The 26,495-nt window shown below is 42.5% G+C and overlaps 1 protein-coding gene across 1 annotated transcript in view; it reads left to right on the top strand.

Annotated features, from left to right (window-relative positions):
- Positions 1-26,151, top strand: part of tle2b (TLE family member 2, transcriptional corepressor b) — a 70,980-nt gene extending 44,829 nt beyond the window's left edge. The window contains exons 5-20 of the mRNA XM_083970390.1: positions 2,511-2,573; positions 4,472-4,546; positions 6,390-6,570; positions 8,009-8,025; positions 12,123-12,263; positions 13,648-13,701; positions 17,179-17,346; positions 17,638-17,788; positions 18,429-18,598; positions 19,197-19,273; positions 20,171-20,420; positions 20,693-20,940; positions 21,512-21,659; positions 22,512-22,662; positions 22,869-22,945; positions 26,023-26,151. Coding sequence (XP_083826516.1) covers positions 2,511-2,573; positions 4,472-4,546; positions 6,390-6,570; positions 8,009-8,025; positions 12,123-12,263; positions 13,648-13,701; positions 17,179-17,346; positions 17,638-17,788; positions 18,429-18,598; positions 19,197-19,273; positions 20,171-20,420; positions 20,693-20,940; positions 21,512-21,659; positions 22,512-22,662; positions 22,869-22,945; positions 26,023-26,130 — 2,079 coding nt within the window. The 3' untranslated portion in view covers positions 26,131-26,151. The remainder of the gene's footprint in view (positions 1-2,510; positions 2,574-4,471; positions 4,547-6,389; positions 6,571-8,008; positions 8,026-12,122; positions 12,264-13,647; positions 13,702-17,178; positions 17,347-17,637; positions 17,789-18,428; positions 18,599-19,196; positions 19,274-20,170; positions 20,421-20,692; positions 20,941-21,511; positions 21,660-22,511; positions 22,663-22,868; positions 22,946-26,022) is intronic.
- Positions 26,152-26,495: the final 344 nt, after the last annotated feature.

The following is a 26,495-nucleotide window of genomic DNA, read 5'->3' as shown; positions in this document are numbered from 1 at the left end:
ATAGGCTTTTTTGCTCTTGTTTTTTGGTGTTTTAGTTTTTGAGCAAAAGGTCTATTTCCTTTGCACTGTTGATTTCACCTCCTTGTATTTATATCTGCTTGGTTAAGTTTGTTTTATATAGCTTTACATCAAAGTCTCAGCCTCTTTAGAAAGAGTAAATGAAAGCAGCTTCATAGACCGAACATGTTGAGGTCAGTTCTGTCACAGTCTGCTCAGTTCTGACATATGGTCCCAGCATCAGTCCTGTCAGATTGGTTTTTATCCGGCCAAAACTGAGCCAGGTCATCTGAATTGAACTGTGGCCTGAGGATAACCTGTTATGGAGTGGGAGGCAATCTGGTGTAGCTGAAGAGATAAAACTGAGAGATCTGTTGGTTCAAAATAAAGAAGAACAGCTTTTTTTAAGTGAATCAAAGGTAAAGTGGCAAAATGAACAGTGTATTTATAAAATTTTGACCCTTTGTCCCTGCAATTACCGTAGATACTTTGCATTTAGGTTAATTTGTCATCAACAGTGAACCTTCTGTCCTTTTTTAGGAAAACCAGTTTCATTTCATGTACATTGAGTCAAGTGATCCTGAAAAACTATCAAGGTTTTGCAAGTTGCTGATTAAACTGTTAGCAGATTGTGGAAACAGTGGACAGATAGGAGATCCTTTCTCAATTCCAAGGCTGGAAGTTCAGGTGAAGTCAAACAGGGAAACAGATCCGTGTGTGAAAGCTACCTGTTAACAAAACCAACTGAGCCACGTGCACCATTGACGATTATCATTGTCAAGAATTACAATGTGACTGTACGCAGGCTGCCAATCATGTGAGTGCCTTGTGCCTGATATCATTTCCAGCTGTGATCTAGTAGAGATCGGAGCAAAGCAGCATGAAGTATAACCATGCAGACCAACCTGGGATTCAAGGATACTAATTGCATGCAAGATCATTATTGTAATGGGTTCATATGGAAACCTGAAGTTAAAGTAGTGTTGCAATGATGACAGGATGTCACAAACATAAAAATCTATTTCCAGTTGTTGAGGAAAAAACAACATATTCTCTTTCTCTTGCTCTCATTTCCTTCTGCATGGTCAGCAGACACACAGGCGTGTGCACTCATATTACAAATACATAGCAGACTTTATGCACAACTGCCAGACATACACACACATACACTGACACATGTATGATGCGCTGACGGTTTGTCTGTCCTTGTAACAGAGCTCCGTGTCTGTGATAGCTAGTTTATGAAGTCATGATGAGACGGGCTATAACTGACAGGTTGGCTGCTTGTGTGTGTGTGTTTGTGTGTGTGATGGCGCATCCAGCCCTGTCAGCCACTGCATTGCCCTCCTTTGCCCCCTTTTGCTGTCTTTCTCTCATCCTCCTCAGTATGTTCAAGTGCCAGGAACATGTGTTAGGGAAGATAGAGGGATACAGAGGGAGAAAGCAGGATAGATGGAGGAAAGAGTGAAAAAAATACGAGTTTGTCCGAGGTAATGTGTGACAGCAAAGTAACAAAGAAAAAAAACTGAAGAAAGCGACTGATGTTAGAAGAGGAACAAGGGCTGCTGAGGGAAAAGAGGGAGGATAAATTAAAACGAGGGAAGGGAAAGAGAATAATATAGCAAAATAGAAAGATAGGAGAAAACGAGACAAAGCGAGCAAGGGAGGGGAGGGAGATGAGAGGAGGGGGGGTGGGAGGAAGAGGATGAATAGGGTAATAATGGCTCAGTGTGAGAGCTGTTGTAGAAAAAGAGAGAACGGCTGAGTGAAGAAGAGAACAAAATGAGGCTGAGGGCACTCAGACAGATAGAATTAGACACACCGCAGAGGTTCAGTGTGTGTGTGCACGCGAGTGTGTGTGTGACAGGGAGAGACAGTGTGTGCTTATGTCTTTATGTGTTCGTGTGTGTGCTTGTATTGTGTGTGCAGCCAGCTGTGTTCTGCGGATGGCTACTAGGTTTGCCACGTGTGCATGTTGTGTGAATGTGTGTTGGATGGGGGGGGGACGGGACCTGAGAGCAAGACGTTATTCACCATTTCCAGTCCAAGACAAAGTGTTTTCATAGATTTTTGCAAGTTTTAGGAAATGGACAAACATAAGCGCACTTAGTAGCCGGCTGTGACAGGTGGAGGGCCCGGGAGAAAAAGTCTCCTCATGTGTTTTTTGTAGATGAAGACTGAAGCAATGAGAGAGCACGGGGCCGAGCTAAATGAGAGTGTGATGGTGCTAAAAGACCAGATGATGACTGGAGCTCTAATGCTCCCTCCATCCGTCCGCCTCTCCTGCCGCTCACTCCCACATTTCCCTCCTCTCAGTCTCATGGAGTTGTCACTCGCAGAAACCCTCGCTCATTAAGAAAGATGTTTTTAATGTGGCTTAATGTGATGTAGAGGTGCATCATATGGTCTGTGCTCATTGTGTGCGCATTATCTTATGGTATGCAACATGATTATATATCCCTTTCTCTCCCCTTCTGTCTCTCCCTCTCCTTTTCTCTCCCTTTCCATCACAGGCAGAGATTGTCAAGCGTCTCAGTGCCATCTGTGCTCAGATCATCCCTTTCCTCTCTCAAGAGGTAAGTGTCACCACTGCCAGACACACGTGCACACAAATACGCAAAAATACACACACACAAAGTCAGGGGGGGACTATGCATACAACAGGCTCTTTGCAACCAGAGCAATAAATAAATTGGATTATGTCAAATATAGCAGGTCATGTTTAAAAGAAAATAGAAAACCAAGAGTTTCTATTTTACTGAGAAAAACATGTGTGCATCAAGTGCTGTCATAGTAAATGTGCTCAATTTGAATGAAATGTGCAAACTCAAATGCCAGTAGATTACATTTTAGGTATCAAATACGCACTAGTTGATACCATATTGACTTTTTTATTGATAAGAATCTTTTGAATATTAAGTGGTTTTGCATATTAATGACAAAACAGCTCATTAGCTTTCACCATTTCAACCCATTTTATTGCTAGCTGCTGCAATAAATCACCCCCTGTTTGAGAAGCAAATCAATCAATCTCTTGATAGCTTTTCATCATAGTTCAACCCCCCAAGTATCTGGGTAATTATAAAATAGAAATGTAAACAGAAAAATAAACATACATTATGTTCAGTATGGCACTAAACTGTGTTTAGATTAGCAGAAAGGAAATTCAGCTCACTCACTTCTATTTGTTGATAAGCATTTTGTGTGCATAATGTTGGCACAAAATAAAAGTGGGAGCACAAAGGGACCAGAATGAGAGATTGATTTGTGTCTTGTGCAATCAGATTAATGAAACCTCTCAAGCAATATCATGCCATTGTCAATCAAACAGCCTCATCATAGTTTATTTTTGCAGCAAGAAAGAGGACCAACACATCAGCTGATTATCGGCTAATCTTTGTGGCACTAATAATGTCTCATGGTGCAACATGCATCCTATGGTGGTCCTTTGTGTTTGTGCTGTGCCAAAGTGTGAGATCAAGAGGTACTGATAATGAACCCATTCCCCGAGGTATCATGTTCCTGAGAATGATAAAGGACTACTTATTTAACTGTATGGGGTTTCATAAAGAAGCCTTTGAGAGTAATACATGCTTTTGTTTTCAGAACATCTAGATCCAATTATCTTTGAATTAAATAAAGCTCTCTCTTACCACATTCTGCACATTATCACCATTTCGGCAAGCGGGCTTGACTTCTACTAACAGTTACTGTATATTTAAGTTACTGTATATTTTAATTTACATCTGCTTAATACAACCTAAATAAGAAGGATGAGCAGGATTATTGGAAAGAAATATATGTATAATGATGTGATTTGGGTTTGATGATTACAAAACAGATTAAATAAGAGGCAACACTTGGTATAATATCTATATCATTCAACTGTGCTTGTACTACTGTTTATCAGCTGCATGTGTGAGTGTACAAATCTGCAGACACTTCATGTCTATGCCTGTGAGTGTGAGTGTGCATCCTTGGACACAGGAAGGTCAGAGCTCGGTCAGTTTAAACAATATTGACTCAGTGTGCACATGTGCATGCACGTGTGTGTGTGTATGCTGTTGCACACATGCACATTTGCATTTGTGACTGATTACGTTAGGATTTTGTGTAAACGGAAAGTTTCCTAGTTTCCTATAGAGTGTGGATGTATTTGTATTTATTTGTACATGTGTGTGTTTGACCAGTGTGTGTGTGTATTTCTACCTGTGTCATTTTTATATTAGTGTGATTTTTGTATCTGTTGTGTACACATGGTTGCTCAATCCAGATGTTTTTACATACACACTACACGAGCTGAGTTTGGTTGTTCTAACACTTTTGGTTAAAGTAAAGGTTCCTGCTGCGTAATAACTGACTGTACGCAATATACTGTATATTTTATGTACTGTATGTACTCATGGACTCATCTGACTTGCTTCCTGTGGTAATGAATATTCACATTGTACACTGTGTGTGTATGTGTGTGTAGCACCAGCAACAGGTGGTCCAAGCAGTGGAGAGAGCCAAGCAGGTCACCATGGCAGAACTCAACGCCATCATCGGGGTGAGTCACCTCCATTCGTCATGACAACACAAACACACACATTAAATAACCTTGTTCACTATAGAGAACAGCTGATGACATGATTTCAATACTGGTCTATAAATATGTAGATTAAAAAAATTGAGTATCAGGTAGGTGAGGCATTTATGTACATAACTCAAGTTTTGGTGTTTTTTTCCAAGAACCTTTGATAAGATGCTATGAATTAACATGGTTAATTCATCACAATTAATCAGACAGTTAATCATTTTTATTATTTTATTATTATTCGTGTAGGCACATCTTCAGTATTTATGTTGACTGAGTGAGTCAACCTGTGAAAATAAGATGCGTCTCTTCCAAAGTGTGTGGTATGTTCCCGTTGTATAAACCCGATGAATAATTCCTGGCAGAAACACTGCAATGTTGCCTCTTGTTTGACAAATTTATTTGATGTAATTAATTTTGAAGGATGTAACTGAACATACCAAGATATAATGAATCACTACTCCAGCTAAGTTAGCTGAGGAGCAGGGATTTATGAAGCTGTTGAAATCAGTAACAATTAGCATAGAAAAATGGTTTGGTATGGTTTTTAAGCATTATTGGTTTTATAAGAGACAGAAATCAATAATCAATTAATGCTAATGACAGTGCTCAAATCTACTGTATACTCATATTTAATAGTGCATGATCTCCTGGTCACCAGCATATGATACTCATCCTGTGTGCACATATTGTATGTCTTTATATGTACACACGTACAGACACAGTGATGCTCCCAAGTGTCACAGTAGATGGGGCTTTCCAGAGCTTGTCAGAGCACTGATCACATTACTGTCTACTTAAAGCCCTTCGTTCCTCCCAGCACTACAAACACTGCCATCACTAAGGTGTGTGTGTGTGTGCGTGTGTGTGTGTGTATCTGTGTGTGTGTTTAACACACAAGCCTGACAAAACAACACATGAAAACGCATCATAATGCTCCCCTCAGGATAATGGCCTTTCTTTATCTGTAGCCGCTCTCTTCTTTTCTCTCGACTCTCTCTATCCTTGCCTTTCTCTTTCTCCTCTTTCTCTGCCTCTGTTCCTCTCCATTCTCTGTCTGGATATTCTCACCCCTCCTTTTGTAATCTTTTATCATTTTCTCCCTCTCTCTCTCTGGTCCTGTCCTCATATCTCCTCTCCCATTGTTTTTGCTCTGTCTTATCTTTTGCTCTGTGTACTACACACTCTCCTCCCTGCACTAATTTACCCTCTCCCTATATTCACCCTCCTGTTCATTTAATTCTTCTTCACTTTTCCCTGCTTCCACCACAATTTCCTTCTCTTCCTACCCATCGTTCACTCTCTGACTCAAACATTTTCTTGGCCACTTCTCTCTTTTCCTCTTCCTCCTTTCATAATAAATCTCATTCATTGCTTCACTCTTCTTACTCTCTTTGCTGCTTTCTCTCACTTATGGGTTTCCATCCCTGCTTCCCCTCCTTTTCCTATGTATTCTGATTATTCAATATCCGTCTTCCTTCCTTCTCCTTCCGTCTTTCTCGTCCTTGGTGTCCGTCTGTCTCACCTCTTTAATCCACTAATCTCTTCCACATCCTATCTATCTCTATCTCACTCTTGAGCTCTCCATGTGGATTTCATTATATTCACCTTCTCTGCTCCTCCTGTCTCTCTCACCTCCAATTTTCCAACCCCCACTTCCCCTAACTTTCTCCTTCTTTTCCCTTTGTTCTTTGTCTCTTGCTTGTTTTCTATCCTTTTTTTTACCCTATCCTTTCTAACCACCTACCCCCTCCTGTGTGGCACCATCCCTCCCCAACCCCTCCCTCCCCGTTCCCTCTTCTCCCTGTGGCCACAGCAGCAGCAGCTCCAACACCTGTCTCACCACGCCCCTGGCATCCCTCTGACGCCACACCCATCAGGCCTGTCCCTGGGCGCCGGTGGCTCAGGGCTCCTGGCCTTGACTGGGGCCCTGGGGGTCTCCGCCCACCTTGCATCCAAAGATGAGCGCAACCACCTTGACCCTGAACATCTACGAGGTAATGGACTGTTGACCTTTAATCTATAATTTATTCCTAAAATGAGGAATTAATGTTCTGACATGCTGATCATAGAGAGCCAATTTCAGGATTAACAACAGTAAAAAACAAAACAATGACATTTAATCTCTCAAGATGAGAAATAAAATCCAACTATTAATAAAAAAATATATATATTAAAAAACTTTAAACGATCAACCAATCTTCATCTAGAGGGCACTACAGCCATGGCTGAAAGGCAAATCAAAGTTTATAGAAAGAGTATTCTGATTGGTATTGGAGAATTTATAATTGGAGTATTTATAACAGGATATGAGCTGGGCAGTTCAAATGCAGCCCTAAATCACAGGATACCTAGTTTTTCCCCAGTGAAAATCTGTGTTGTTGGTTTTCTTTCAGCCTACACAAAATGTTTCATTATTGAAAATCAATTACACCATTGAACATTTTGAGAAGGTGTTTATCAAGTTCCATACAAGTGATGTACTGTAGAGTAATAGACTCAGGGAATCTTAATAAAACTAACAGATATAACACATTCAATAACTGTCTTTTTTATTTGTGAAATGATTGTATTTCTGCAGGTACATGTGTGTATTATTATGGTTGGATTTATTTAATGCTGGGATTGGCACAAAGCAGCAGTAACATAAACTCTGACACAGAAACAGCTGTAGAAGCAAAAATAAAGAATAAAAATAGATGATTTTACAATTTTAGACCAGATAAATGCAGACTAACACTATACATGAGTTGTGGCGGGCAGCCTTCTTGTAATTTGTACAGCAGCACACCTTTTGGACTGAATTTGAACTTCCTTCCTTAGATTGCTGTCATAATACGCACAGACTTATTCACAGTGTTTGTGCAAGTGCAGGAGAAATGCTTTCTCCCAATGAACTTTCATTCACCCCGATAGAATATCTTATCTTTGCGCTCTGTTTCAGGCATTGAGCCAAGAGAGACTTTCTCATGAATAAACTGAGAGCTAGAATGGAAAAAAAGCAGGAACGTGTGAGAGTCGAAGGAGAGAGAGATAGAGAGATCAATGTGTTCATATTGGTGTATTAAGCATCTGTGTGAGGGCTTATGCATGTCTGCAGCTGTGTGTTTCTGTTGCTACATACGAGACAAAGAATGAGTGAAAAGATAGTGAGCGTTGAAAGAGGCAGCAGGGGAAAGACAGCGAGCTTTGTCTGGTTGGAGAACAGAGAGAGGGAGAGATAGAGAGGGGAGAGGACACCGGAATCAAGCACAATAGCGGGTCTGTGTCTTTATTAGAGAGAAGCAGTCTAACCTTGGCTGACTGGGGACTGTTGTTATTATTATCAGGACTGACGTCAAACTTTCTTTCTTTGTTTTTGCCTTTCTCCTCTTCTGCTCTCCCTTTTCTCTACTACTCTGTTCTCTTTCCTTCCCTCTCTCCACCACATCCCAGAGGGAGCACCCAGCAGGGTGAGTAATTCTGTATGTGTGTACATTGATATAAGTGCTGTGTACACCCAAATTTCTGTGTGTGTGTATGTGTGTGTGTTTGTTTGTGTGCGCCCACATTTCTCTCTCTCACTCTGTGTGTGTGCGTGCGTGCATGCGTGTCTGTATGTGTGACAGTGATAAACTGAGGGAAATGGAGACACACTGTAAAGTGGCCTCTAAAAAGGCTGTGTATTGCTGGAGCTCAGCCAGGACTAGCACAGCTCAACACCAGCACAATAGCTGCTCAGCACTATCAACCTTGAGCTTCTCAAGGTTTTCTACATCACACTAACATCTGAGCTCATAGCATTTCGCTGTTATCTGGAAGAAAGAACAAACTGAGTAAATGGATGAACAAGCAAGTGTTTGTTTATCAGCATCACAAATGTTCTGGTAATCTACAAGACTTACAGAACAAATGAAAGGATTAAAATGCAGTTAATGCCAAATGCTGCCCCAAACCCTCCAGTTAGTGTCTGTGGGAAAAAAAAATCAACTCTTGATCAGAATAATAAATATAGATTGTTCACATAAGATATAGACCAGAGCAGGTATTCCCTAAGAGGTAGTTCCACTGAAAAGCAACTTGAAGATTCCTAACAGTGTCCAATTTGCAGTGTCCATAGTCAATATAAGGTGTTAATTCTTATAGTGATGTGAAACCGCTGTCCCACTAAACCAAAATATTGTTAATGTGGAATGGATGAACAGTGTGCACTGTCCATTAGTGACTAACCTCCTGTGCATGTTTCTGTGCTAAGCTTTATAATGTTTTAGTGTTGCTGCACCTCTAGAAGAAAATGCTTTCGCAGACCACATATGCTCTAATGAAAATTGCAGGAGTTTGTCCTAAAACACAGACATAAGTTAGCCTCTTTGGTTCCCTCACCATGACATTCTTGTTTTTTTGTCATCATTCATTTTTCTTTAGCTGTGCGATGCCTAAAATAATGTCTATAGTAAACACAAGCTCAAGACAAATTTGACATAAATACAACATAAAGTAAGTCACACGTTATGGAGAGACATTTGTCTCTTTATTATTCAGTCAAATAGAATAGATTTGCAACCAAAAAAGAGATTTGAGAGAAAAAGAGAATAAGTGGCAATCAAAAAAAAAAAAAAAAAAAAAACGAATTGAGAGAGAAACAGAATAGGGTGCAAAAAAATGTTTTGAGAGCATATTTCTTCAACTTCAAAACTAATGTTTGTAAGTAAAAACATATGATTATTTTGCTTATAAATCAGTGCTCTTTGCTTGCAAGTTAAAAACTTTTGCTAGAAAATCAGTCCTCTTTGCCTGCTAGTTCAAAAGTTGCAAGTCAGATTGGGCGTCTCGGTCTCATTGACCTGTGGTGCACCAGGACCGCAGAGGTCCGCGAGGCTGAGATGCCCAGTCTGCCTCGGCCATCTTATGACGGGCCTCCACTGCAGGCGGGCAGCTGTGGCCCCGGGTTTTTCAAGAATAAGTTGCCCAACACTGCTTATAGATTATTGTTTTTCACGTGCATAATCAAAATAAGTTTGAGAAGAAATCTTTCATTTTAGCTGCTGTCTTTAAAGGTTTTACACTCGCGCTCGCGTGTTTCAGCTTCTATACTACAGAAGTTTTAATTGAAGTTGGAGAAATATGCTCTCAAAACATTTTTCTTTGCAATTGCAACCTATCCTGTTTCGCTCTTAAGTTTTTTTGTTTTGATTGCCACTTATTCTCTTTTGCTCTCAAATCTCTTTTTTGGTTGCAAATCTATTCTATTTGATCAAACAAAAACATGTTGAACATTTTCTCAATCCTCTGCCTTTACAGCCTTGTGTTTATTGCACTCTCGGAAACTACTAACTTATTAACTTTCTTTGAGGCAAGGCTTTTGTAGAACAGTTTTGTAAGCCACTAAATCAAATTACAAGTTGGAAGCCTTAATGGTGGTTGAAGTTGAAGTCATAAGACAGCGATGACGGTGTCTCAGGTTATCATAATTAAGGAACTAATAAAAACAAATCTATCCTGAGAGGAATTGACTAAATGTAACATGTCGTGAAACATGAAAAGTATACAAATGTTCATCTTGCCTGCCACAAATTTCTTTGCACAGTAGTTAAAGGTGTACAGAAAAGAAAATTGAATTTGAGCCCACTTTGGGTCATAAAATTAATGTGATAACTCATCTTTCAGACGTTGTAGGCCAAACTTTGTGCAAAATTCTATTTTTGAGTAAATCCGGGAGGAAAGTGTGTATTTTTTTTTTCGCATTGGATAATGCAGGCGCACGGATTATACGTCAGCCTGTACACGATTCACCAGCCATTGATATTGGATCCGTCATCCGTCATTCAAACGTCTGAGACACGCACACACACACGGAGCTCGGGCTCGCCCCAAGCTTTGAATGTCCCGCCCGCTCGATAACGACCAATCAAATTCGTTTTCCTCACTCGGGTAAACTCGTGTTGCAGCTCGTGACAACTCGGCGCGACAAACAGGACAAACGGCCATTTCTGTACACCTTTAAAAGTCTCTGATAATCACCCAGAGAATTAATGCGGTACAAATGGGCTGATTGAAATTCAGTGGACGTCTATGGGCTATCCTATTCTCTCTCTCTCTGCAGATTGTGTTTCTTTATGGAAGCTGTGTGAACAATTTCTCACTGTACTGGCTGCAATGTACAGCTGGCCTTCATCAGTGTAACTGTTGATAACACTGTGAGAGAAAGAGAACGAGAGAGAGAGAGAGAGATGTAGAGTGAAAACAGAAAAGGAAGGGGAGACTTAAGGGAAAAGAAAAGAAAAATAGAGAGGGAAAGGTTGTTAAAAAAAATACCAGCAAGTCTTTTATTGCAAAATGAAAATGATTTAAGAGCGCTACTGACTTTACGTTCCCTCCCTCTCTCTCTAGCCGCAATGAAACCCTTAGCATAATTTAATTGCCAAACACAATGCTGATTGTTAAGCACCAGGAAAATAGTTTTCTCATGAGTTGAGGTTTGGGGCTGAACTTGGCCAAGCATTGCAGTGTATGGTAAGGGAGGGAGAGAAGGCAGGAGAGAGATGCATATCAATTGGCAGCCCTGCACTAGTAAAAGATGTTAGAATTTTAAATGGGGGGGGGAGCAAGAGGAAGTCAGGAGAAGCGAGGAGGAGGAGGAGGAGAAGAAAGAAGAGAGGGAAGTTTGTTGAGCTGCACTGAGGTCCATTGTGTGTTTTCTCTTCTCCTCTGTCCAGTGCTCCTTCCTGTCGGCCCCGTGGGCTTCTTCCTGTGTGACTCATTGGTGTGTTAAACCCTCACTGTTCTTGTGCTCCCCACATGGGGACCAAAAATGACAAGTGGCCCTTGACGAACCTCTGGCTGGCCCCTGCCTGAACACAACAACACAATGCTTTGATCGCCTTTTCCGAGTCCTGAGCACTAGGCCAGGCTGCATTGTAAATATGCCTGCACAGCTTTATTGCCTAATAATGAGAGTCATATTTTACATGAGGACTGCTGTGTCCAGGGGAGAGCACTAATTAGCTTTATAGGCTGTCCTGTGTGCTTCCATGGCTACGTCTTAACCTGTGCTGTACACTGCCGTGAGTGTGTGTGTGTGTGTGTGTGTGTGTGTGTGTGTGTGTGTGTGTGTGTGTTTGTGTTTATGGGGCTTTCTGTTTATGAATGTGCTCATACCCAGTGCACCTTTCCTAGTCTTTACCCAAGCTTATGTGACCTGCAGTGGCAGAAGTGGGTGTGTTTTATGTGTTTATGCAATACTTACAACTAGGCTTGCATATCGTATCAATATGTCCTGAATAGTCACATTTGTATTTTATGTTTCAGAATTAATGCTGCAACTAAACAGCACTTCAAAGTACATTGCACTGTAAGCAAAGCGGTAAAATGAGGGCCAGGTTTAGCAACAGTGCAAATTTTCTTTTTAATAACAATATTGCATATGACAGGAAATACTGTGATATTGTATGTTATCAAATTATTATTTTACAGTGTTCTTAGTCATCATTATTATCATGATAAACTTCCATTGCCCTCCTTTGCTGTGAAATGTTAACAATTGTGCATTCATATTTCTGTGTCCCTTCAGAGTAAGTCAGTGTCATCGACAGACAGTCAGCCCACTGAGGAGCGTCAGGGCCCTTCAGGAGGCTACTCCGCCTCACAGGGAGGAGCTGAGGCCAAGAGGAGGCGATGTGATGACAAGGAGTCTCTCCCGCCACACTCCTACGTATGTATTTGCGTGTGTCTTTATCTTCTGTAAGATTTGTTTATGAGATAAGCTGAACTGTAAAGAACTATTGGATATAAAGATTAAGGATAAAGATGACAAATGAGTAAACAATAAACATTTGAACATGCAGCACATGATTGAAATCAAATGCTAGTACTATATAATTCCCAGAAAGTCACATATGCACTCTAAAGACATAATGAATTGCATTTGTTTGTGTGCATGTGTGTGCGCATGTGCACATGTGATATTTTATATGACAATATAGGCCACACGAGGGTCGGGGCCCTGCGGCCAATTAGAGTCTTGTTTGGTTTGGATGGCTCCAATGGGGAAGAGCAGGGAGCCAGAGGCGATGTAATGTCAGAGGAGAGATGGCCAAGGCAGATAGCTGTAATGAATTAGATGGCTGTGTGTTTGCAGTCTGGAGGATTGATTGACACCATGAGTCTGTCTGTGCAAGACGGCCTCCAGCTAAATCAGTTTGGCATCCAAATCTTCCCATTAGTTCGGAGTGAGAACAAGCACAGATAGTTTCCACTTTCTGAATGTTTTTCCTCTTTCTGTCTGTCGAGCCACATTACAGCTTCCATTTCTCTCTGCTTGCCTTTAGCTCTCCTATATCTCTCTGTCTCTTTATCGCTGTGTCTCAGTTTCCTTATTTTTTCCTCTCACTCTCTGTCTTTTCACTGTTTTCTTTTCGTATTTATTTCATTTCTCATTTTCTCTCTTTCTCCTCTTACTTTTTTCTCTGTCTCTTTTCCATTCATCTCTCTCTCTGTCTCTCTCTGTGTCTCTTTCTGTATTTTTGTTCTAGGAATAGGCTGTAGACATAGCCCTGTTTTGGCTCTGTATAATTAGGTACTGATGTCACTCCACACTGATGTCAATAGGAATATCAGGCCATGATCACATCAAAGCGCTGTTGCCATGGTGACTAAGTGCCATCGTTCTCACCCCAGAAAAAAAAGGAAAGAGAAAAAGAGAGAGGTAGAGAGAAATGGCTAGACGGAGACCAGTGTGTGTGTGTGTGCATGTGTGTGTGTGTGAGAGAGCGTTTAAGTGAGCGTGTGTGAATGAAAGAAAAGGTGGATCGAAATAGTTTTTGTATGAGGGAGATGTTTGCTAAGAATATATGGTATACAGTATCCCAGTGTTAAATGTTGCATGGTGGACAGACAATGGACGGAGGCAAAGAATAGCCAATAATATTGATATATTGACCTGTGGGTGCACTTGTGTGTCTCTGTGTGTTTTCTTCTGTATTATTAAAGTTGTCTGTGCACACACAGAGTACAATGAATGTCTGTGTGGATGGCAGAGAGAGACATGGAGCTAAAATCCTATGTTTTCCCCTTCTTATGTCTTATTTGATCCTCAGGACAGTGATGGAGACAAGAGTGAAGACAATCTTGTGGTGGACGTCTCCAATGAAGTAAGCTGATATCTAGATTGTTTGAATCTTTGACATCATCATCACTTTAAGTGCCTGTAATCAATATTTTACATTGACAGACAGTGGGATTACACAATGAATGAGAAATGAAGTGCTGATAGAATAATCACCTGACTCAGTTCTTCTTCTGAGCAACTTTGAGCTCATAGTTGTGGTTCTTGTTGGTTATTGCCAACACCTTGACTGTTTCTGTTTCTTAACTGTTTCTGTCACCTCTCTCATAACCCTTGTATGTGGCTGGCGACAAAGTTAGCAACTGACTTGTGAACACTGTGCAGCACATAGCAGCTAAAGAGCTAGATATTCCCCTCAGGAGTTGGTAGAGATCAAATCAGAGCTAACCGGTGAGTGAATATTGGATTTGTATTCATCAGGTGGCCAGAGATATGACTCCAGTGTGAAGCTAATGTTGCTCTACATCTGCTGTGTGTGTGTAAATAAGCAACCTAATAACACCTTACGACTCCCTGTTCAATGTGATGTAAAATTTCAGCTTAGATGTGTTTGTTGAAGTAAGTAAGGTATAATTTTAAAGCGCAATATGAATTATCTCTAAAAGTATGTTAAACAGTGTGTGGCCATGGCGGACAGTTTGAAAATTAGACACATGTTTTTCAATGTTATTACTACATACTAGTGGAAATCACTGTGCAGCACATCTACAGGTTGTTGCCAGGCTGAAATGATTTAAAAAACAAACCAACTCAAAAATCTGTCATTCTACATGATGTGAAATAAAAACGTAAAAAGTGGTTATTTATTAGTTGTGTTACATTTTGTGATAATGCTGGTTTCCTACATCAGTCGACCAAGTCGAGCAACAGAATAAGGTACTTTCTGTCTAATCGTTGAATAATGGCAAAGTTTATTATGACTAAGTTTATTAATAGGCCAGTGTCTCAGAGACTTCATACATTTCCTAGCAATAAAATGGTCTTTTTGTCTGACCTCTTCAAATATATTCCACCTTCACTCCCAATGTTTACTCACAGTTTTCCATCTCCACTATGGAAAATGTCTAACTCACTGACAGAACTCACACTTTGCTCTCTTTTCTCACAACTACATCCTTGTGCAAGAGCTGTGCATCTTGTTACAAAAAATATCTTTGGTTTCCTTATACAGCCACTCGTTACAAGCAACCTTTATCCGGCAGGAGCTCTCTGACACAGTGCTGCAGCCCACAAATGAATCGTGGGTATAACTCGCGGGTATAACTATAAATGGACTTGGCACAGCTTGGAACCATCCTGTGTCCTCTGGATAACCCTGGCTGTCAAAAGTTAGATTTCACATTGTTTGTGCCAGTGTGTTAAAATGTTAATTGATTTTAATTTGATTTAACTTCATTGATGTATTGAATGTCAGTGTTCTTGGTATAGATTCACTCTTTCTTTTAAGGTGGTGCTTTGCTGGTAGAGGGTGTGTGTACAGAAAATGTACATGCATGTCCTTGAGAATACATGTAAGCTTGTGTATGTATGTGCATTACCGTTTGGATATGATTGAATATAGATGGATAGTTTATTTGTCCTCAGAGTACAGGGACAAGCACACAGGACAGGGTTTTGTTGTATTGGGGGGAAAACAGCCACAAATTAAAGTTTTTCATTTTTATATTTTCTACATCTGAGAGAAAGAAAAGAGGACAGAGAAAAGGCAAACGGATATTTGATTATCAAAAAAGTGAAGAGTGGTCTAATTTTCTCCAACTTATAAGTAATCAGCCAATCATTTCAGTTCAGCATTGTGTTTATTTGCTTGCATTAATGTAGTACAACTAAAGTAACCTGTGTGTGTGTGTGCGTGCGTGTATATGTGTGTAGTCAGTGTGGATCTGTGAGATAAGAAGCGAGTCAGCAGGTATGTAGCTAGTTCAGCTTTCTGCAGCAGTTTCCTTGTAAATGGGAAGAGCTCCTGTGTAAGCTCATTATTAGCTGCTACTGTTTGTGTTCCTTTCTGGCAAACTGTGTCTGGCCACACACACACAGTTTCACAAATACTTGGTCCACACCTATCTCCTCTCATCTACCTCGTCTGAGTATATTTTTGTTCTCTTTCCAACCCCTTGTAGCCTCTGTTCTTCCATCTCTCTGCTGTTTTGTTTCCCTTCACCCCTTCTTTCCCCAGTCGTCTCACCCTGCTCCACCCCCACCACCCCCCCTCATTAGATAACTGCACTCTGCTTCATTTAATATATGTAAAGCCGTTTATGCCCCTGGAATATTTTAGTTCTTTAAATACTTCACGCAGTGTACCAAAATATGTTTTATCTAAGCTCTGCGTATTTTGATATGGCACACAAAAGCGGAACTGGTCTCTTGTGTGATTTGGAAACTGGTACAAAAGCAGAAAGGAAAAAAAATGTGACAAATATGGGTAATGGCAGAAAAAGAGGAGGGAAGTTCTCTTGTGAATAGTGTGTGTGCGTGTGTGTGTGTGAGAGAGAATGTGTTTTCAAAGACAATGAACCTGCATGAATTTGAACATCCATGCAAGCCTGTGTGTGTGTGTGTGTGCACTAAAATGTCTGTGCTGATCACTGTGACCCAGTGAGAAGTGCTTACTCCAGCACTCTGCTCTGGGGGAGGCAGCACTGGCTCAACAGTGGAAGCTGTGGCTCCAGTGATGAAAGCAGCTGTAACAGCAACATTATCTCCGGCTCCATACACCACTGTATCAGCAACAGTGACAATCTACTGTTTCATGTAATATTCCCCGAGCTCTCAGCTAAACATCCTTTTTACAAACTGTGACACCAGAGGTTATGTTGCATCCATTAAGTAAAAATCGGCAGAATTTTCCTGTTGGTATTTTCATATAAATCTATAACCAACTGCTTTTACACATCCTGGAACACAGGAAGAGATGTTTCTGTGATGTTGATGATGTTGCTGTTTCTGTTTCTCGCAGGAGCAACAGCAGTTTTTTTTTTTGAAGAGCTAAAAAGTAAAAGATAAAATACCACAAGACAAACAGACAGAAAACAGCCTTTTGAAAAACATTGCTGGGTGGGGTTGGCTCAGTGGTTAGAGTGCATCCCATGTTGGCAAAGCCTGCCCGGAGACGGTGATCGTCGTCTCGACTCCTGACCAAAGCGATCTTTACTACATTTACATTCCCCCAGTCTCAACTTGTTGTTGTGTTGATGGCAAAAAAAAAAAAATTCTTGTGCATGCGATTTGCCAATGCAGTGTCCGTATGTAAGAGTGACAGTACATCATCAAAAGCTTTAAGGACAAGGTGGACTTCTTAAGGGAGAAAACGTCACTGCAATGAAAAGTTGTGAAATATACTTAGACCTGAATCCCACATCATAAGGTCCAAGACTCAAATAGAGCAACAAAACAGTTGAAGCACTGTGTGACTTTCAGAGGCCAAAAAGATGGAAATGACCACCATTTTCCTGCCTTTGTAGGACTTTAAATCACTTTTTCATCTCCCTTTGCCTTTCAGGAACCTAACTCTCCTGCAGGCAGCCCTCCTCATTCCCCCCACGGGAACGGCTTAGACCGGGCACCTACCCTAAGGAAAGAGCTTCCAGGCTCCTCGAGCACAGGAGAGGCCCCCTCCACCCCCAACCCTCGCAGCCCCACCCCGGGCAAGGCCAAGGATCCTTCTCAGGTAAGACAGTTACAGCAACAGGGATTTTCTCTCCTCCTTCTCCTTCTTCTTGATGTTCTTTCCCACTTTGTACCCTTACTAGATCTATAGTAAGCCCATTCTTGCTACATATGGTGTTTAATTAGGGCATTAAAGCACAAATCTTTAATATATTTAATTTGTACAAATACATGCACCAACACTACACAGAGTCTGTTTTAAAATGTGGTCATCTGGGATTGTGGAGGTTGGTATAATGTGGGAAGGCTTGAGCATCATTACCCACATATTTCTTATGTGCCTCCTTTACAGATGGATAAATCACAGTCTCCGTTGTCCAAGTCCAGCACCCCGTCCCCGTCCCACCGTGAGGCTCTTACCCCTGGAGCGCCGGGGGCTCCTGGTCCCAGCACCTCCTGCCTTCGTCTGGTCAGCAAAGCAGCAACCAGTGCAGACCCCCTTGGTGAGACTATTAATACAGGCTGGATGAAATTGATATTATAACTGTTGATATGGGTGATAACTGGCTATCAACACTACATGAATACACTTTGTAAAATTCTAATTTTCAACATTTGACCAGACCAGAAAACATGTAACTATAAGTGCACTGTGCACCTGAGCAGCTACACCAAATATCTCCTTGAATTCGACTGTCATGACTTTGGTGGGATTTTGCAGTTGTTGACCTTCGCCCCTCATACCATATTTCCTCTTGACCCTCAGTTTCTCCTCATGTGTTTACATTACTTTGGCCTTATCTTACAATGATACATACATCACAGTTTTATGCCTAAATCGCTTGATATGATTGGAAGTTAAACAGAAATCATGCCTCTAGGACTGACGTTTTGATAATTTGAGAAAAAAGTGAGATGATGACTCCTACATTGTACTGTTGTGTAAGGCTCTTAGCCACTGTCTTCTCCTCAGTTGTCAGAAGTGAAGACCATTGTATAAATAAATAAACTTTATTTAAAAAAAGAAGGTTATCCATTCTTCTCAGCCCCTCTGTGACTGTGTTTGTGCTTGTGTACTATGTATTATTCCCCCTCTTGCTTTCCATCCTTCAAACCCTCCTTCCTCTTTCCCTCCCTCCCCAGCTCTCCGCAGTCCCATGTCTGTGCCTCCCGGTTCATACCCAGCTCATTTTGGCGTGGTGTCCCACGCAGGACTGAATGGGGAGCTGGCCAGCCCAGGAGGATTCGGGGGGGCTCTAACCCTGTCGCCACAAATCAGTGCAGCAGCCAGCGCCTACTCCCGAAGCCCCATGGTGAGTAAAGGCCAAAACCTGAATGTGTGAATGAATGTGTTCTGTGCTACCAGGTGAAGCTCAAAGCTTCCTCTGGTTCACTTTGATAACGAGGGACATCACAGAGAGGTGGGTTTTTTAAACTGAAACAGCTAATCTGATTACACAATGCCAACCTGTGCAGCATTACTGATGTCAATTCAGAATCAGAAACAGTAGCCCAAGCTGTCCAATGACCATTCTGTACATTCTCCTGCAGCCCACGTAGCTCCAACGTGTAGTTGCATCAGCTGTGGTGGGACTGTTCATATAGCAACAGCATCTATCCTCGGCACGTAGCTCCCACAAGTCTTCAACATAACTCAGCCTAGAGGCAGGATGTTCTCTGCAGCGGCCTGTTCACCACTCTGTCATCAGTCTGAGGAAGGGCAGTCTGCTCACAACATCACTTAGTAGTGTCACCGCACTCACACACTTCAGTTTTCAGACTGTGGACTTTTGTTATATTTTTGTCACTTCATTGTTTTAATTGTGCTTTGTTGAAGAATGATGTTGGTTTAGTTACTTTGTACCCCTTGTCGAGCTGCTTATTGTTTTTCCGCTCTTTTGTTCCCACCAGGTGGCTTATGACTCTCGGTCTCACTTGAGAGCGCCAGGCCTGTCCTCTTCTCTGCCTGGCTCCTCTGGGGGAAAACCGTGAGTTTTTACCTCCATAAAACACACACATATACACAGATAAAGCTCTGCTCCAGCAATGATGCAGCTCATGGGACCTTTAAATACCAAGTAAACAATACGTTTGGCACTGTCCATATTTAATTCTGAAATGAAAACTGTTTATCTACATTTGATAGATGCATCACTTGTTTCATGACCATTATGGATGATATGGATGATTACACATACTTTAAGACTGTCAAAACTAGCTGACTGATCATCCAAATATAATTGGATCTGATTGGAATTCAAATGAGCACTTTGTGTTTTTCTATACCCTGGAGTTTTCAGTCTGGCACATTAACTGACACCTGAGTACAGGAGATACTGAGGAATTTTAGAAGTCCAGAGGAGGTACTCCTACATGCTTGCACATATTCTTTGGCCTTTGTTGTCGACTGAAGAATAGTGTTGTTTTTGTCATTTGTTGCAGAATAGCAATTCATTCTTGCAGTCCTAATTTGAAATCATAAAACAGCCTTGGCTTCCAACCGCTACAGTATTGATCAGCCATTAGCAATGCCACACTGACTCTGCCTTGTAATACAATCTGCCATTATGCATTCCCGCCCACAGCTACAGTGGGCCAAGTAATTGCCAGAATTCAGGCAAATATTACTGGAGTTTCAAGGCCATTACAGTGTCGTCAGACTTCTCAACTTGCACATTCGATTTGAGTGGTTGTTTGTGCATCTTGTGTATTTACCACACATGTATTGATTGATTGATTCCTTGTCCTGCTTGTCTTTATCCCATTTCTCAAGTCCTTCAATATCCTTCAATCTACTAGTCCAAAGTCCGTTTATTTTTAGCCTTAGCTTTATAGTTGTGAAGTATCGATTTATTTCTCTTCTCTTCCCTCTGTTTTCTCCCCAGCGCCTACTCGTTCCACGTGAGCGCGGACGGCCAGATGCAGCCGGTGCCCTTTCCCCCTGACGCCCTGCTGGGCCCGGGGATCCCACGTCACGCCCGTCAGATTCACACCCTGAGCCACGGAGAGGTGGTGTGTGCCGTCACCATCAGCACCTCCACGCGCCACGTCTACACCGGAGGAAAGGGCTGCGTTAAGGTTTGGGACATCAGCCAGCCGGGCAGCAAGAGCCCCATGGCCCAGCTGGACTGTCTGGTGAGACATCAGGAAGGAAAGAAAACAGAGACTCAAACAAGTGTTAAAAATAGAGATGGGCACTATTGACAGATATTCATGTATCTAGAGTACGTTCACTGAGTAGATTTGGGTTTAATGACTGAGTTACCTCTCCTCCTTCATTTTGATAATATGATCAGAATTTCCACATTCATTTCCTGCATGTCCCCAATTATATTACCATCTGTCCCTTTCATTAATGCACTTATAACAGCTATAATCTAACTACCTTTCTTATCTTGTCCTATCAGAACAGGGACAACTACATCCGCTCCTGTAAAATCCTCCCCGACGGACGAACCCTGATCGTCGGCGGAGAGGCCAGCACGCTGTCCATCTGGGATTTGGCCACACCCACTCCCCGCATCAAGGCGGAGCTGACATCGTCCGCTCCCGCCTGCTATGCTCTGGCCATCTCCCCTGACAACAAGGTCTGCTTCTCCTGCTGCAGCGACGGCAACATCGTCGTCTGGGACCTTCACAACCAGACACTGGTCAGGTAAGAGAGGAGTGGGGAGGGAGGAGAGGACACGAGAAGGAGAGAAAGACCATAAATATTTGGTGCCTTACCGACACAAATAGATTGTTACCAGGGGAGGGAGGAGAGGCTAGAGGATATGGAAACACTTTAGGAGGAGAGAAAAGAGAGGAAAGGCAATAAAATATGGAAGAAAGAAAGCAGGAGTGGGGGGAGAGAGGGGGCAGCCTGGGACCCCCTCAACTAACCCTACAGTCAGGTAAAGGAGTGATGGGCTAGCCATAGGGGAGTTGGATAGGATAGAACAGACAGATTTTGGCAAGGTAGCACCAGGAGGTGGAGGGGAAGGGAGGGAGGATTGTGGTGAGGCAGAGGGGAAGAAAAGAGGATTACATGTGGGAGGGGTGAGGGCAGTTTGGGGCCACCGGGAGGAATGGACTAAAATATATTTGGTCTGACACCGCCTAAAGAAGAGGGGCAAAGAAACACAGAAGAAGCAGAGTCTGGAGAGCGAGTGTGTACGCAGGTGTGTGTGTGTGTGTGTGTGTGTTTATCTGTTGATCTGGATCTCTTGTGTGTCTCCTCCCTGCAGACAGTTCCAGGGCCACACAGACGGAGCGAGCTGCATCGACATCTCCAACGACGGCACCAAGCTGTGGACGGGGGGACTGGACAACACCGTCCGCTGCTGGGACCTCAGAGAGGGACGCCAGCTGCAGCAGCATGACTTCACCTCGCAGGTAGCTACACTACACACAGCAGCACACACATACACACTGTTATCCATCAACACATCTTGGTCATATACTTATTTACACAGATAGACATGAATTTAGTCTGCAGACACACACACAATATGATGCTGTCACATCACATTAAATCGACTCACGACACATCCACACAACACCTGCCACAGGGTTCACCTCACTAGTGAACCTACACTGGCACACAGACACACACACACACACCATCTCCAGGTATTGACAAGAGTACACACCAGCATAAACACAAATACCAGAATAATTTCGCTTTATAGATTTACACACACACAGACACACAGTCGCTCTTTCTCTCTTGTCACAACAGAGCTATAGAGTTGACCACTGTTGTCAGATGAGTTTCGATCCACCGTGTAATGACTTTCTCTCTCGCTTGCCGTTTCTCTCCATCAACCACGTTCCCTCTCTCTCCTGCTACTCTCTCACTCTTTCCTAATGTCTCTCTGTTTATTAATTCACTCTATATTTACACCTGTTACATCATTACACCCTTTCGCCACTCCCCCTTTTCTAAATTCTCCCTCTCTCCTATTAACAATCACCCATCATCTTTTTTCATTAATATCCTACATTCCTACTTTACTCCTTCATCTGTCCTCCCTAATTCCATCCATCCATTTCTTTCATCAACCTTATCTTCCTTCCTCCCTCATCCCCCATTTCCTCACATCGTCTTTCACTCTACCTTTGTTTTCGTTTCTGCACCCTCGCCTCTTTATGTTCTCTCTACCCCTCCTCCTAATCCTCCATGTTTTTTTTTCTCCCCCTTCTCATTTCCCTTGATTCCCTCCTTCCTCCCCTCTCTGTCTCCAGATCTTCTCTCTGGGCTACTGTCCGACAGGCGAGTGGTTGGCTGTGGGAATGGAGAGCAGCAACGTTGAAGTCCTGCACGTCTCCAAACCTGACAAGTACCAGCTGCACCTCCACGAGAGCTGTGTTCTCTCCCTCAAGTTTGCTTACTGCGGTATGTGCGCGCATACACACACAGACTCACACACACACATGCAGACTTAACTTGGACTGTTTCCTAAAATGTTTCTTACATATCTGCTGCCACTGACACATTCCTATCAGTCCTCTCCATGCTGTTGTTATGCAGTATATTGTTCCTTCTTCACCCCTTTTTCCTTTGTTTAACCTGTGGGACTGTGTGTATCTGTGTTATTTCAGGCAAGTGGTTCGTGAGCACAGGAAAAGACAATCTGTTGAATGCATGGAGGACGCCATATGGTGCTAGTATTTTCCAGGTGAGAGACGAGTGCATCATTTTATGATCTATGTGTATATGTACATATACGCAGAGTCATCTGTTTGTCAGTGTGTCTGGTAGTGTTGAAGTGATCTCAGCTTCCTGTCCCTAACCCCCCTCCCCACCACCCCACACACCCCACACACAATCACTCACATACACACTGAGCCCTCAAGGCAAAAGATAGAAAAAGATGAGGAGCATTTTTTTTTAATTCTACGTAGATTTGTTGATCCAAGGTTACTTGTGGAGCTTTATCAGAGAGCGCAGGCTGCCAGGAACACACGCACACACACTTAGACACTCACACGCAAAAAAAAACAACACAATAAATGTAATAATTCCATTGTGTTCATTCGCTCCGTTGGAGGAAATATTGAAACATGAATATGCAGGGATGCAATATTTTTAGCTGAGCCAGTTCATCTGGGTGTGAATGAAACTAGGGAGGGGAGATGAAGGTACATTTAAGATGAGTGTGAGTGTGTGTGGTGTGTGTGTGTGTGGGTGTGGCTGTGGCTGTGGCTGTCATATTTCTGTAAACTACAGTGGGCAGCAGGGTTAGCGGCTTCTGTCTGTCCCTGTGGACCAAAAGTAGGATGCTGGCTATCTGCTTTGTTATCCAAATGCCAAACGTTTCTCCTGCCAAACAGCTCCCTCCTGTCACTATGTTATACAGAGCTGCTTTCTCTCCTCTTCCCCTTTTCTGGTTTATCACTGCCCTTTCCCATCTCTCTCTCTCTCTCTCTCTCTCTCTCTCTCTCTCTCTCTCTCTCTCTCTCTCTCTCTCTCTCTCTCTCTCTCTCTCTCTCTCCCTCTCTCACCTTGTCTCCGTGTTTATTGTTGTCCTTCCTGCCTCTCTGCGCTTACTCATTTTTATCTCTCTACTAATCTCTCTGTACCTGTACCCTCACTTTTTTCCTCTGTCCTTCCCTTCGCTTTTCCCCATCCCCTCTGTCTGACCTTTCATATTTTGTAATCTTTTTTTTCTAACACCACCCTTTCACTTTCATTCCTACCCTTTGACTGGTGTGTTGCGTATCACCTGCTTTGCTCTGCTCTGCTCTGCTCTGTTGCTTTGTCATAATGAGCTTTATTGGCATGAGTGTTAATGGTGCATTACTGCTGAAGCCTAATTGCATATCACCATGTGATTTCATTCATTCAGAAGGAAAAAATGAATCAGCCACACACAAATACTAAAGACACAAATACTAAAGACATGTATAGATGAAAAGAAAAAAGTAGAACAAAGCAGAACAGAGAGATGAGCAAAAATCGTCTTCTTCTTCCAGCCCAGTTCGTCGTCTTCCTGTGTTGATTTTCAGGCTCTGTTCATATTATTGATATATATATTGATCAATAAATTTTTCAAAATTATTGAAATTATCATTGTTCAAGCATCGCTTCAGTTTCTCCTCTTTTGTGTCACTTGCATGCCGGTAGTAATTGTAGGATATTGCATTAACCCACATTCAAATTACCAGTAAGACTGTTGTTATACTTCTGGCATTTTTTTCCTTTTCCCTAGCATTTTAACCTAAAAAAGCAAAAATAATCATTTTAGTCCTACTAAGCAGTAAACTCACAGATATATTGTTTGTAGACTGACAGAAAACATTAGAACGAAGTAGAAAAGAGACATACTCTCCTGGGTTTTCTCTTGGTTGTGATTTTGAAGCCAAAAGAGATTTTTCTCTCTCCCAAATGTAATGTTTAAGTATCGTTGTATTAAGTTGGTATATTTGATGCAGCCAGTGAGGAAGAGAAGCTCTGTTTGAAAAGCTTACAGATCACAAAAACTGGCTTTACTTTTGTCTGCCTTCGTTTCAGCAGCTTGGTGTTCACTAAGTCTGCACCTTGCTGTGATAGTTCCTCATCTCTTTGTTGGATATAGTCCTCAAATAGTGCATTATTTAGTTAGGTGAGGTTTATTGTGGTAGACTGAAGCTTTTTTGATGGTTTGTTTTTATCAAGACACACAAATTTATTTATGTTTATAAAAATACAACATGACTTGTGACCCTGGTGTATATAATGACTCGATCATTTTATGTATTTTAATGACTTCAATCAAATGAAGAAACAAACGTTGATTTAAAAAAAAAATCAGAAACCACAGTGCTTTAAAAATATCATAGACAACCAAAATGATAAATAACATCATAAGGGTGTTAACTCTCAGAGTTTCAGCTCTGTTCGCTGTTTCCGCAAGTGATCTCTCTTGCCTCTCCATCTCTGTCTCTAAAGCTTTACTTTCCTCTCTTCCAAACTCATCCTTTGGCTTGGCTTGTCATCGCATCCCTCCCTCATGGACGCCCCCAATTCCCCCCTCCTGCTATCTCGATATAGTACGAGAGATCCTGTGTGAAATGGCCTCTCACCGGCGGAGATGATTGACAGCCCTGCTGTGCCTGTAGCACAGAGGGAGGGGAGGGGAGGGGAGACGAGGGGGCGAGGAGGGGAGTTTAGATAGGAGGAGGAGGAGTCGACATGAGAGAAGGGGAGAGTGAAAGCAAAGCCTAGGAGGAGGAGGAGGAGGTGGAGGAGGAGAGTCTGGGAAGGAAGAAAGGAAGGAAGATAAATGATGATGGAGCAGTGAGAGAAAGAGGACGGGGAGGAGGAGGAGGAGGAGGAGGAGGAGGAGGAGGAGGTGGGGGAATAGAGGGTGCTTTACATCATCTAAAGCCAGGTGCCCAGGTCTGGTTTTCACACACACTTACAGGAAAAAAGGAAGAATTGTGCATTTTGCCAGTTCATGCTGTCAAACTTGTGCTGCTAGTTACGCTTAAACCTGCAGTTAAATGAGGCTGCATCTCTCAAGAGGAAGACAGAGAAGGAGAACAGTGTGTCTCACAGTGAAGCAGATGAATGAGTCAGCATCCTGGAGCTGTGGAGTTGTCTGTTTGGAAGTAATTGCAGACTGTTTTGAAATTCAAATGTCTTGTGTGATTGAGTATTAAGTGATGAGTCACATCTTTTCTAACATCTCCCTTTGTGTTTGTTTCTCTCCGTCCATCTATCATCCCATGTCGCTCTCCTGGGCTTTTGCTCCCGTCTCTCGCCTGCTCCCAGTCCAAGGAGTCCTCGTCTGTGCTGAGCTGTGACGTCTCCCCCGACGACAAGTACATAGTCACAGGGTCCGGGGACAAGAAGGCCACGGTGTACGAGGTGGTGTACTGAGGGCCGGGACGAGAAGCCAAGGGGCAGGACGGAGACTTTGGGGTGGTTTTGGGGGAGTGGGAGGAAGTGCACCCAGTTGCCCTGCCAACTGCTCCCAATCCTCATTACATCAGCAGCAGCAGCAGCAGCAGCACCACCTCCGTCTCAGTCCTCTTGAGTCCTCCTGACCCTCATCCCCAATACATCACCCCCCACTCCCCTTTTTGCTGTGATATAAGCTACTGTGGAAGCTCCCAAATGCCCCTTCCCCTCCTCCGCCTTCCACTTTTAGCCCAAGGACGAGGCATGATAGTATAGAGAGAGAAAGGCAGAAAAGAAACGGCAAGATAAGAAGGACAAAAGGAAACGGGCGGTGGAGCGTAATG

Source organism: Trachurus trachurus (assembly GCF_905171665.1).
Source record: "Trachurus trachurus genome assembly, chromosome: 4".
Taxonomy (NCBI): Eukaryota; Metazoa; Chordata; class Actinopteri; order Carangiformes; family Carangidae; genus Trachurus; species Trachurus trachurus.
This window is presented reverse-complemented; position numbering and strand designations above follow the sequence as displayed.